The sequence below is a fragment of the Pygoscelis adeliae genome, unplaced genomic scaffold (assembly GCF_000699105.1).
Source record: "Pygoscelis adeliae isolate BGI_AS28 unplaced genomic scaffold, ASM69910v1 Scaffold259, whole genome shotgun sequence".
Lineage (NCBI taxonomy): Eukaryota > Metazoa > Chordata > Aves > Sphenisciformes > Spheniscidae > Pygoscelis > Pygoscelis adeliae.
The window spans coordinates 440,707-453,648 of record NW_008825497.1 but is presented as its reverse complement, the minus strand read 5'-3'; the positions used below and the strand labels follow the sequence as shown (position 1 = coordinate 453,648).

The following is a 12,942-nucleotide window of genomic DNA, read 5'->3' as shown; positions in this document are numbered from 1 at the left end:
TGGCTGCTCGGACAATTTCTCTGTATTCCTCCCAAGCTACCTGTCCTTGCTTCCACCCTCTGTAGGCTTCCCTTTTGTGTTTGAGTTTGTCCAGGAGCTCCATGTTCATCCTGCACGGATTGCAGCCCTCCTGGCGTTTTTGCCTGACTTCCTCTTTGTTGGGATGCATCGCTCCTGAGCTTGGAGGAGGTGATCCTTGACTATTACCCAGCTTTCTTGGGCCCCTCTTCCCTCCAGGGCTTTGTCCCATGGCACTCTACCAAGCAGATCCCTGAAGAGGCCAAAGTCTGCTCTCCTGAAGTCCAGGGTAGTGAGCTTGCTGTGCGCCCTCCTCAGTGCCCTAAGGATCTTGAACTCCACCATTTTGTGCTCACCGCAGCCCAGGCTGCCCTTGAGCTTCACATTCCCCACCAGCCCCTCCTTGTTGGTGAGAACAAGGTCCATGTTTTTTTGCTTCTTCTGATATGAAAATGAGGAACTGCCAAATGAAATCAGCTTGTGGCAGGTTTGAATGAGCAAAGAAGACAGTTCACATAATTGGTGCATTCTTTGCCCTAAGATAGGTGTAGTCCAACAGCTTATGTATTCAATAAGTAATTAGGCAAATTCATGAGAAAAGATCCATCTAAGGTTACTAAATACCAGAAACGCATTTACTAAAAGCAAGACTGTGACCCTTTAGTTACTCACATTCGGTTTTAAGCAAGAAATTCCCTGCCAACAGCAGCAGCACAACTCCCGTTTCCATCAGAGGTGAAAGGGGGCATCATGACATAAGGCTAACAAGCAGAAACACAATCCTATCATATTAAACTGTCACAGCAGTAAAATCCCTTTCAAATCAAAGAAGCTACTACCACTGCCATGTCACATCTGCTCTCTGGAGAGGTGTTACCTGTTCCTTGGTCTGTCCGACAGTCAACCCTGGGAATTCTTTTAATCGAACGAAGCGCCACTGCAGGAGTAGAGCACCTAATTCTAGGATTCTAGGTCACAAAAAGAAGGAAAAAGATGGCTCAGCTGAAAACTGCAAATAGGCACTTTACTGCAGTTTGGTGGAAGGTAGTAGGAAATGGCAGGCTCTCCTGGCCTTCTGATCATGCTTATAAACAGAACTGGAATATAAATGCAAACAAATAGGGGGTTTGTTCATGGTAATTTTTATTCATAACTTAGTGCTAATTCTATGCCATAAACCAAATGTATTTGTCATCATATTATCTCTCCGTATAGACTTTAGGCTGAATTCTCACAGTTCTGCATTATTTAGCTGAATAATTTTATTAGAAATGCAGGACCTCACATACGGCTGTGTTGGCCTATAGCATCCAGTTTCCCTTTGACAGCAGATCAGATTTCCCTGGGTAATGCATTGATGCACGGAGCACTGTTGCCAGTAGTTCCATTCTCTCCTAAAGAATACCTGTTCTTAGAAAGCAACAAGCATAAACCACGTCAACATGAGCATTTGTACCTGCCATCTTATAAAGAAAATTGTATCATCCCTTTTACAGTTTTATTTTCTTCCGCAGCCAAGTGTGGCAGGCCACATTGTGTAAAACATATCACAGGGCTCCTGACCAAGCTGTATTTGAGCCAGACACTGCAGCGAGTCTGCATCCTAGGACTGTGTTTTCCTGTTGTGTTTATGTCTTCTGGCAGCCCTTGAACTCTACATATCGAATGTACTATTCTGAGTATGTCTAATCTACAGGAAAGCTGAGCTGAAGTTATGGCTTTAGAGTTAGAGTAACAAGCCAACTGCAAGATTTCATCAAATCATTGTCAAAATGTTGCATGCACTTCTTTTGTAGATTTAAAGAAATTTCAGTTACCAAGCCAAAACCAGCCTGAGAAACAACTGATAACGATTTTATGACATCTGCTTTCATTTCTTGGTACCTTTCGTAGGCAAGATGGAGATTATAAGCTGCACTTGGTCCGCATGCTCATACTTCAGATTTTTTGTGAAAGCCACCCTCAGCTACTTAACATAAATTGTTTTTGTAAATTTATTCCAGCTAATCATGTCCGTTTTCGAGAACAGCATGAAAGAAAGAGGTATCACTGAAAATGAAGCCTTTGACTGGGAGAAGGCTGGTACAGATATCTTGTTGTCCACTAGCACCTCTACTCCACCACAGCAAAACACCAGGCAAACAGCAGCTATGTTTGGGTGAGTATTGCAGTTGCGCCAGTCAGACTATGGACATCCTCAGTAACAAGTTCATTTTTGAAAGATTTCAAAGCCATTATGATCCTGGGAAGTTAGAGCTGCATGGCAGCCACCACTTGATTTATTAACATGTATCTAAGGTGGTGGAACCCAGTTTCAGACCTTTGCTGTCCTGAAAACACATTTTCTACTGGGGATGAGTGTGTGGGTTGGAGTCACGTTAAGGGATGTCTGGGGACCTTTGGCCAGGATTGATGGAGCCCATATGCTTGTATATTTTGCATATTATATGGCAGACATGACTGGAGCTTCTGTGAGAGCACCTGCTGTGAGGCAGTTGTTGCCTTGCTGTGGGGTGGGTTTGTGATTGCTAGTGAGCTGACCACAGCAGAGTGCATGCACTGGTCATGCCTCGAACACAGCTCCTCAACTTTTACAGGGTGTTTCATGTGCTGGTGCAAAGGTACACAGAGCTTGGTGCTCAGAGATGGAAATGAGTCCAAACAAAAGTTGATAAGGCTGGTCTGTCTTGGTGCTTTTGAGGGGGCTGACATTAAGGGATAACAATAATCCTTGGTAATATTATAGAAGATAAAAGCTGTAAGGCCTATATAGCCCCATTTGCTCATGCAAAGAGGGGAAGTTTCTTCTAAGCTAAATATTGTGTAATGGGCACTTCTGAAGAAGTTTGCAGCCTGCATATCAAGGGTCCCAAGATGCTTTCACTGATCCATCCCACTGTCTTTGTGACTATATGTTAGGTGGAATCCTCCTGTTCTGTTTCAGGTTGTCATATCTGGGATAATGCTGGACTGCCTGTTTTTTCAACCTGGTAATACACTAAAAGCTGCTAAGGAATTTCTGTGGGGCAGTGTGGTAGGCCTCCTTCTTTAAGTACTAATAATTTTACCTTTCTTCTTGTCTCTTCCATAGGGTGGTTAATGTCACTCCGGTACCTGGGGACTTGCTTCGTGAGAACACTGAGGATGTCCTACAGGGTGAACATCTGAGTGATCAAGAGAATGCTCCTCCCATCCTGTCAGGCCGGCCAGCAGAAGGTCTTGGTCAGGCTCCAAACACCGCTTTCAATGAGGCTGAAGTTTGGGAAGAGACAGATGTGAATCGCAACAAACTCAGGATCAGCATCAGCAAAGTAAAGAACATATATTTATCTCCTGTGGCTGTTGGATTTAGGGCAATGGATTCGTAGACTGCTAGAAGCCACCCGGATCCACTGATGTAGGATCCTACATTGTGCAGCCCAAAAAGCACTGTGGAATGGGAAAATTACAATTTTTTCACAGAGTAAAAGCCATTGGGATTAATTTGGATCTTTATGCAAATGACATTTTGGGGGCCAATAATGCTAGAGTGAATCTTTCATCCAATCATATAATTATCTACGATCTTGATACTTCAAGGCATGGAATTTTAGTCCTTGCATAGCTGATATAATATCAGAAATGTCCCAGGTTTGGAAATTATAAACCAAAATTTTATTGTGTCCTAACCTCTTGGGTAAATAAATTTCATCAGAGATATCTTCATAAGCCATATTTTTCTACACCTTGAGTCATCACTGATTTTTCTCTTCCAATTTTTTAACTTTCCTTTCTAAGGGTAGCACAATCTATAAAGAGCATCTAATGATGGTTTCACGCCTATGAAGAGTGAGAGAAACTATCACTTAATATTCTCATATTTCTGCATTTCAAGATCATATTAGACTTTTTAGCTTGCTTGAAGTGTATACATCAGTTGGTTTTCGTCATAATCCCTAAGCTGTTTCTCAGTCCTTTCTTGTAATTGTTACCTAATTTCTTGGAGGCATCCCCATTGAATGATGATTCCATAGTAAATGTGAAGTATGAGAATCTACCGGTTAGTTTATTTATTAGATCAACTTACGTATTGCAAGTAAATTAGATTTGTTGTGTTGATCTCAATTCTTATTCAAAAATCAGAATGTCACTTGGCATGACACCAGATACATACAGAATCTGTTAGCAGAGAAACCTTCATCAAACAGACTTAAAATATTATCAGAACATATCGGATTCACTTCGGAAACCTGTCTTTAGTGGACATTTGTGGATTAGCGTGTTAAATCTACCAGTCTTCTGGGTCTGACCAGAATTCACTTAAGTCTCTACTGGCACAAAGTTAGTCCTTCTTTCAGCCCTGTAGATATCTCCACTATCCTTAGTCTTATTAGAAAACACTATTCATGGACAAGAAATAATCTCATCTAACTTGCTTAAAATTCTCCAATGCAAATAATTTGAATCAACGTGTTATCTGTATGGAACATTACCAGCAGCATTCCCCAATATTGAGAATTATAAGCCAAGTTCAAATCACTTCTTTGTCTCTCACTGGTAAACTGTGTGCATTCCCAGAAGTTCTCATCTGAAGGCACATGAAATAATAAAAGCCTGGTAGAGTGGGACAGTTCTGTTTACACAACATACAAAAAAAAGAGTATTACAGAAAAATCCTGGTAACTCCTATGTGTTTTTCTGTTCCTTTGAACCACCAGGTGTCTTGATGCTCTTCAGTCAGACTGAGATGTGCATAAGGGAGTCCTAAATGTCCTTTCTGTGTGCTACTTGTACGTCATGTCTTAGGTACCCAGTGCTGTCATTCACAAGCCCTGTCATAACAGCAGCTAAAGGCAGGAGAGGTTTCTACAAGATCCACAGCATGACCAGGTGACTCTTCTGCCAGGGGATATGCTATTTTTTGTCAGTTTGCTGGCAAAGGAGCTTAGGGATTTAGTCAGCGTGGCAATGAGCACTTCAGTTCTGACAAGCTCTGTAGCTACGCAGCAGTCTATGAAATAGAGCCCAGGGTATCATGCTCTCCAAAGCTAAAGAAGTCTGTCCTTTCTCTCTGTGTGGGTTGTTATCTTTAGTCTGACTCTTGCCTGTCCTTTCACTCTGCTAGGCTTATTATCTTTAGTCTGACTGGTCTCTGAGAGAGAATCAATTTTTATTTACGTCACAGTCACCACATGGAGAAAAAAAGGAGGCTGCAGATTTGATATGTAAGGGCACAGCTTTACCTCTGCTTGTAATCTCAGGCATCCTTTGTGTCTTTCAGAACTGCAAGGGCAGCTGGTGTGTAAAACACCCTTCTGCTATTCACAGCTTCACCATCCTTCATCTGCCAGTCTTGTAGCACTAGAAGTAACTCTGGCTCTCCCTGTCTTGGTCTTTGTATTTAGGTGATGAGTAGATCTTGCCAGGTTTTTTCTCCCCAATACCTCTATAAGGTCATCCTTATTTCTCTGTTCACATAGTTCAGATCTCCTTCTGTCCCACTTCTCCCATTTTTGAGCTAAGGACAGTTTCCTTGCTTACTGTCACTGACCTTTCTAAATCCTCCTTCTGGTTCTCCTTCCTCCACTGGATCAAAGTTCTCATTCTGCGTTTTTTCAGAAGCCTCTTCCTCCTCTCCCACACCCTCCACCAATTCTCTGCTCTTGCATCTTACCAAGTTGCCTGTTACCCTACAGTTACATCAGCATTTTGCTCCTTTCACAAACACATTTGACCTTCCTTTGTCACTAACCTTCTCCTGACCTGAATGGATTACAGATTAAATCATTATCATCTATTCTGCTTTTCCTGTAATGCCTGAAAGTTCTCCTCCACTCTCCCTAGCTGCAAAGGCTCCTTAGTTATGCATTCCAAACCCAGCCTGGGTGGTTTAGATCTGCTAATTTATGGATGCTGACTGACTTGCCGTATGCACAGTACAGGCATAAATGCAACTGTCTTGATCATCAGTGTTTTACTGAGAAGCCTGCTTCCATTCAGAGCCTCTGGCATTAACAGAGGACAAGTGAATGTAGGGCATGCTGCAGAGAAGGGTAAACACTCTCCATACTAGGAACTTGCACTGGCACCTCAATGCATATCCCCACACAGAGGCAGCGTGTAGCAGCTGATGTTGCATGGCTGACAGCACAACAGGGTTGATTGCAAATCCTAGACTGCTGCTGTAGCCCTTGGACCATTCTGCCTCTATGCTTTTGCCTAAGCAGGTCTTCTCTTCCAAGGGGAAGTAGCACAGTGGAAGGCAGAAGGCAGCTGTGTTACAGTCACCTACTTTTGCTCCTTTGACTGCTGCTAAACTAAAAAAAAAATCAAATTCACTAACGCCGTATGAAAACAGAAAATACATACTGGTAGAGTATGAACACTCAATGCTCACAAGTGTTCATGAGCATATTCAGGTCCCTGCATGACCTTGGGTCTGTGGAAAGCTCTTACAGATGTTGTGGTTGAGTATATATCCTGGAGGACTTTGTTTAGAGGACCAAGATTTAAAAAAACAAAAAAAAACCAAAAAAACAAACTACCCTGGGAATTAGGAGATGGCTTAGTCATATCAAGTTCATCAGAAGTAAAAGTATGTACATTGCAATACAATGCATGGACCCTGCATAGATGAATATTGACAAACAAGGGCTCTTAGACATCTTGGTTAAGCAGTTAGGGTTTGTGTATGCAGTAGGTTAGCCCATAACAACTCCTTTGGATCAACTATTCAGGGTAATTGAAATGCAAAGGCCACCTTGTAAAGATGTTTAAATATTTGAATTGATTTAAAATCCATACCTTCTTTTAATACTAGATAATTGCCAGGGCATATGGGCCCTTGCACTCCTGCAAACATTGCTTATGTAGATTGTGAAAATGCAGCTGAAACTGTATCCTGGAAGAAAGCACAGAGCAACAGTGAAGGATGGGAAATCAATGTCTTTTTGGTCAGACTTTGAGGTTCTCTGTGTTTACCCCCTACAGACTCAGTGCATGGTGGAAGAGGAGCAGAGAAATGGTGTCTGCCCCAGTTCCCCTGTCCGAGTGCCTCCGGAGTCCCCTACCGCACAAGTGCGCTCCCTAAGATACCGCCGTGTGAACAGCCCTGAGTCAGAACGCCTCTCCACTGCTGATGGCAAAGCAGATCTACATGAAAGAAGGTTTGCTCACCCTCTGTAGCCTCCTACTGCTTTTAGCAGTGTCTTGAGGATTGACTGTTGAGACCAACCTAATCATTAGATCAGCAGGCACTGGAAGTTCATTTCTGGGTGGAGGTGTTCATGGGCTTTATGATCTTTCTGATGAGACACTCATGTCTGTTAATAAGGAGAGTTAGTGGGGAATAATTCTTATCCTGTCCCTGGATGGGAAGAACTCCACAGGTGGAAGGAGGGACATTTGTCAGAGGGAATGCAAAGCATCAGATCAGAGATAATGTAAACAGTCACAAAGCTTTTGGCTGGCCTGAGGTGGGAGGGAAGAATGGATCTTGATAGGATACGTGCAGGGATGCATGTACTCTGGGAGCTAGCTGGCAGATCCTGATCTGGTGGGTTTCGTTATTTCATTATTTTTCATTAATAGTAATAACAGTGTTCATTTTTCAGCATATAGCATTGTACTTGTTTGCACGTGAAAAGTACACATTACACCCTGATTTTGAGGGTAACAGGAATACCTTCTCTCAGATCCACAGCAAAGAGATAAACAAAAAAACAAGAATAATAAAAATAATTAAAAGAAGCTTTTTAAAGTATTGTGTGCTGGAGAACACATGTGTTACAGGACACAAGCCCTTGGTGCTGGTAACCCCCTTCACATCCTTTGTTACTCTGTCTTCCTCTTCCCATTGAAGGTCAGGGCACGGACTGTGGTTGCAGGACATACTGGTGAAATGGCCCCTCTAAAGAGGTAGGGCAGAGACAGGCCTTCTTCTTAGAGAAAATCTGACAGACTTCAGCCAAGGGGAACAGTCACAAGGAGATGGTAGCTGGAAATGAAGGAGGATCAAAAAGAACTAGAAAGAGGATGAGCCCCTAGCACTACCCCCAGTTTGTTAGATACTGTTTTATTCTGGGTGGCTGGGGGAAGCTGTAATGCTTCTCTTTAATTCAGGAAAGATTGTTTGTGTTGCTATTAATAATTTAGGGTTTGAATAACAAATCTTGGGTCTTGCTACCTCTTCTTTTTCTTGCTTAGAAGAAAGGCTCTTTAAAATAGGAAAGGAAAAAAAGCTATTTATAACAGTCAGCAACACTAGTCCTGTATATTCACTGAATGCTTTTAACTCCTTCCTTTATTTCTCCCACCCTTCCTTGTCTACTCAGCATCATGCTAACTTAATATAGAAAATATGTATTATCCAAAATGCATCCCTTTCTCCTGCTTTCTTCCCTCAGCTCCTGCTTTTAAAATCAAGATCTTTTTTCATCTTCCAAGTAGCCTGCACCAAGTATGGTGCAAATACAATCCCACTCTGCCACCCAGTCTTCTTTTTATTCTGTTTTCATCTTTTTACAACACAGACCTGACTCCCAGCACTGGGAAATTCTTCTGGCTTTCTGGAGTAAATTCTTCCACTCCAGGAGTCTCTCCTCTGCTGGGGAATGGATGAAGACATTGGCTAAATCCAGAGTTTCTTCTATTTTTTTAACAACAGCTCTATAAAATCCAGTTCTTCTTCACACACACACACTATAGGCCATTTTTCATTCTTACTTTGCATACTTAGTGTTCCCTATTCACAATAATATATTTTAAGACTTTAACAAATACAGCCTTGCTTCTTTCCAATCCATCAGATGGCTTTTGCTGAGATATTTGTTTTTGCTCACAACTTTCTCTACATCAACCTTCACCTCCTTCTCTAACTGCCCTTTCTTCATGAAAATTTTTTCATTTTTGCTTGTAATTCTTTCCATCTCAGCTCTGACCTTCCACCGTATTAAAAATACCCAGTTTTGCTTAGCAACCCTCACCCAATGGTCATTCACTTCTCTGTTCCACCTCATGCTTTCTCACACACAGAAGGCTTTTTCCAGAACAGTCTGCAAGGCTCCTGTACGGTCCTTGTTGAAATCCTTTTGTAAAACACACTGCAGCTGTCTTTTTCTGGGCAGCAGACACTCTGGCTTTGTGCAGCAAGCTGCTAGAATCTGTGATAGGCAGAGAAGCAAAGCAAGCAGCAGGTGCAGGCCAAATGAGAAGCATGGATCATAACACTGTGGAGCAGAAAGACAGAAGTGCCACTGGCTTTTCCAGCTGAGATGCTGCCAGGGCCATTGGGGCACAGGGAGCTTCCAGGGCCTTTTTGAAAGGTATTTCTGCATGGTTGCAGAAGCTGCTGCTATTTAGACTGTGAGCCACTGAACATTATACTACCCTTTGTAAAAGGATACTTGCCATATTTTCTTCCTACTCCTCCAAAGTATTTTGGGGTCATCTATGCACAATGGGATCAAAGATTCTTGCTGTCTTCAAAGAACTCATGTGGCTGCCCTAGAGGCCTCAGTGGCCATCATAGAGATAGCACAGTGCAGCTGAAGAGGTCATAGGAGCCCAGCAGAGACACTGTTAAGTCAGACAGTAGATTTAGGAGCGTTTTGGGTTTTTTCTTTTTCACAAACCAGTAGAACTTACCAAAGGGGTGTTGGTTGTTGGGGGAAACTGGTTATCACCCTGTCATCCACAAGGAAGAGAGATGCTGAATTGGCTGTTGTACTGAAGCACTTTAGTGGGAACATCTTTGTGCCATTGTAGATTCTAAAGAAATATTTTTGCTTAAGCCTGTCTTTCTGAAATCTACCAAGAAATGAGTGAGAAGGACTATACAGGTTTTCTCTCAACTCTTATCCCTAACTTTAACCACAAACCTGATATATTTTTAATGCCTTCATGTTCTGCCTTTAGATCTCGAATGGATTTACCTGGCTCTCCATCACGGCTTGTATGCTCCTCCCAGCCAGCCCAGATGCTGTCCATTGATACTGGCCAGGCTGACCGGCAGGCAAGTGGTAGGATGGATGTGTCTGCTTCGGTGGAACATGAAGCCCTCAGCAATGCTTTCCGCTCAGTGCCACTTGCAGAGGAGGAGGACTTTGATAGCAAGGAGTGGGTTATCATTGATAAGGAGACAGAGCTGAAGGACTTTCACCCAGGTGCTGAGCCAAGCACCTCTGGAACCACGGATGAGGAGCCTGAGGAACTAAGACCTATTGAAGAGGGTGAGGAGAGAAGGCGCTTGGGGGCAGATGCTGCAGTCAGGCCGAAGACACATGATGGGCGAAGTCGGGGTATGCAGCCTGTGACTGAGGAGGACAGTTCCCACAGACATGAAGGACCTTCTCAAACAGTGTCTGACAGTAAACACGAACAGCAGACAGGAAGTCCAGCCCACTCCCCCCTACATTCAGCACCAGCTATCCGACAAAGGAGACGAGAATCTGAACCTACTGGTCCTCAGAGACAGGTAAGATCCCTGGGTTTGTGTCTTGGTGCCTAGCATAGCATCATCTTAGGAAATCTCAGCTGTGCTGGAGAAGTCTGTGATTCCAAGCATGGATGCTCTTGTGAAACTCTTTCTGACAATGCTTGCAAATGTTGTGAACACCTTAGAAGTGCTCCCTATAGCTAATAACATTGTCCCCTACTAAGGACACACTGTTATCATGATCTTTCAGACGTTTTGGCATAGGGACAAGAGGAGAGCACAGCTGTGATTGTGGGTATCTTTAATCAGTTTTCTTATTGCTCTCCCACAGTGTTTTGTTAATAACTGCTTAGTTGTATGGAGGTGTTGCTAGCAAATCTTCTCCACATAGTTTCTCAGCAGCAACAGCAGTGTATGGCAAGAGAATGCCCTCTAATCTAATCACACATCAGCAGGGCAGGCCTGCAGCAATACGAATCATAAAATAACTCCCTGAAATTAAACTTTCTTCTAAATACCTAATAAAAAGCTTAGAGTAACCAGCACACACATCCCATCAACCTTACTTCAGTGACTGGCATTGTTGTTACCAGGTGCTTACTCACAGAAATATTCTTTACCTCCTGTGTTTTTTCCAGATAGTTGTAGAGGCTTTTTTCTTTCAGTTTTGCTTCTTCCTGTGGTCCTCTGAAGATATAAAGAAGTTCAGTTTTTAGTGGGAGGTAATTTATTAGATTACCTGGAAAAACATGATATACTGTTAGGCTCAGAGTTCCTGTGTCATATCTAATCTTCATTTCTCGGACATTCAGAAGAAGGCTGTCCCAGACTGTTCACTGCAAGAGACAATAAAATTGTTCTCCTGAGGGCTTTTTGTATTTGTATGTTAATGAAGATCTCTCATGCCCGTGGGATCCATAAGTGCAGCAAAGAGCAGGCGAGTCTTGGGTCACGGACGCAGGGATATCCTCCTACAGCAGGCGTTCATGCAGTCTGCTTGTTCCCCTCTGGAAGATGGTAACTCCATCTCCCATTCCCTCTTGAGCTTATTCTCTAAGGGAGTGTTCACTGGACTGGAGCATGTTAAAAGAACATCCTTCTGTTCAGGCCTTGCCCAGATTCTTCTCTTCTCTGGATCCCGGAGAGGTACAAGAAAAAAAGGACTGTTAGCAAAACATGAATGATACAAGAAACTATATAAAAAGAATCAAACCAAATCCTTGCCTGCCAGGCAAGGTGTTCCTTGCTAAGGTGTATGAGGCTGCAGCATTTACAGGAAGGATAGAAATACTGACAGCAGGCACTTGTGGGACTGTCCTGCTGAGCATGGAGAAGTAGCAGTACATGCTTCTCATGGAGACTGCATCCAGTTGCAAGGTTCCTAGGTGGAGGTGTTTGCTGTATAAAGCCAATATGTTGAATGCCCCAGATATCTAGAGATTGCATAGGCGAGATCAGCAGAGTTGAAGGGTCTGTGTCTGAATTTACTGTCTGTACACTTATTAGGCTGGTCAGTGCAAGATGTGCAAGATTTGCAAGACGCAAGGAACATGGCAAGAGCCAGCTGGTAAGAACCAGCTGTAAGAACCAGCAGGGACACTTCACTGACATATTTAGTGTAGCTGAAGAAGGCTGGAGGTGCCTTCTTGGCCATAGCACGTAATACTGCTATGTGAAATGACTGGGGGAGTTGAGTATGATGCAGTATGAAGGCTGCTTATCACTGCATAGTGATACTTAAAAAGCAGGCAAAAAAGGTAAATTAATGGGATTGTGGGTGATCACTGCTAAAATATTAGACAGCCTCGGTTCTCCAGCAGACTGCAAATTTTTTTGCTCCTATGTTCTGAAATACCCTCTAGTTACTCAGGTGGGAGTTACTAGGTGGAGGTGTTTCCTGTAGCTCAGGCTTGGGCTTCCTCTGGGTTTGATTGAAGCTCTGATTAGATAGTGTGTGTGTGTGAGTAAATCTTCCTTATTTTTGAATATGAACTGAGCCTTTAAGATAGGTAAAAATGTCACTAAATGCAGAACTACCACAACTAATGTCATAGGCCTTGTACTGATTTGGGACCTCATTCTGGTCGTCAGAATCAGGAAACTGGTGATCATCCATTGGTGTCAGTAGAGTACTAACTGAGAGCAAATGGGTAATCCCTGCTGTAATGCTTCCTTCTGTTCCTCCATTCTCTGGCTCCAACATATAAGCCATTACTTGTTACTGGCAAAAAGACAGTGACCTCTGGATTATCATAGAATCACAGCATGGTTGAGGTTGGAAGGGACCTCTGGAGCTCATCTAGTCCCACCCTCTGCTCCAAGATGGATCAACTAGAGCAGGTTGCTCAGGACAGTGTCATAGAATCATAGAACCATAGAATCATTAAGGTTAGAAGAGACCTTTAAGATCATCGAGTCCAACCGTCAACCCAACCACCATGCCCACTAAACCATGTGCCTAAGCGCCTCATCTACACGTCTTTTAAATACTTCCAGGGATGGTGACTCAA

At 43.0% G+C, this 12,942-nt stretch overlaps 1 protein-coding gene across 1 annotated transcript in view; it reads left to right on the top strand.

The window, feature by feature from the left end:
• TTBK1 (tau tubulin kinase 1) overlaps nucleotides 1–12,942 on the top strand; it is a 99,350-nt gene that overhangs the window by 57,984 nt on the left and 28,424 nt on the right. Inside the window, exons 9-12 of the mRNA XM_009331364.1 lie at nucleotides 2,022–2,176; nucleotides 3,110–3,329; nucleotides 6,988–7,163; nucleotides 9,913–10,471. Coding sequence (XP_009329639.1) covers nucleotides 2,022–2,176; nucleotides 3,110–3,329; nucleotides 6,988–7,163; nucleotides 9,913–10,471 — 1,110 coding nt within the window. The remainder of the gene's footprint in view (nucleotides 1–2,021; nucleotides 2,177–3,109; nucleotides 3,330–6,987; nucleotides 7,164–9,912; nucleotides 10,472–12,942) is intronic.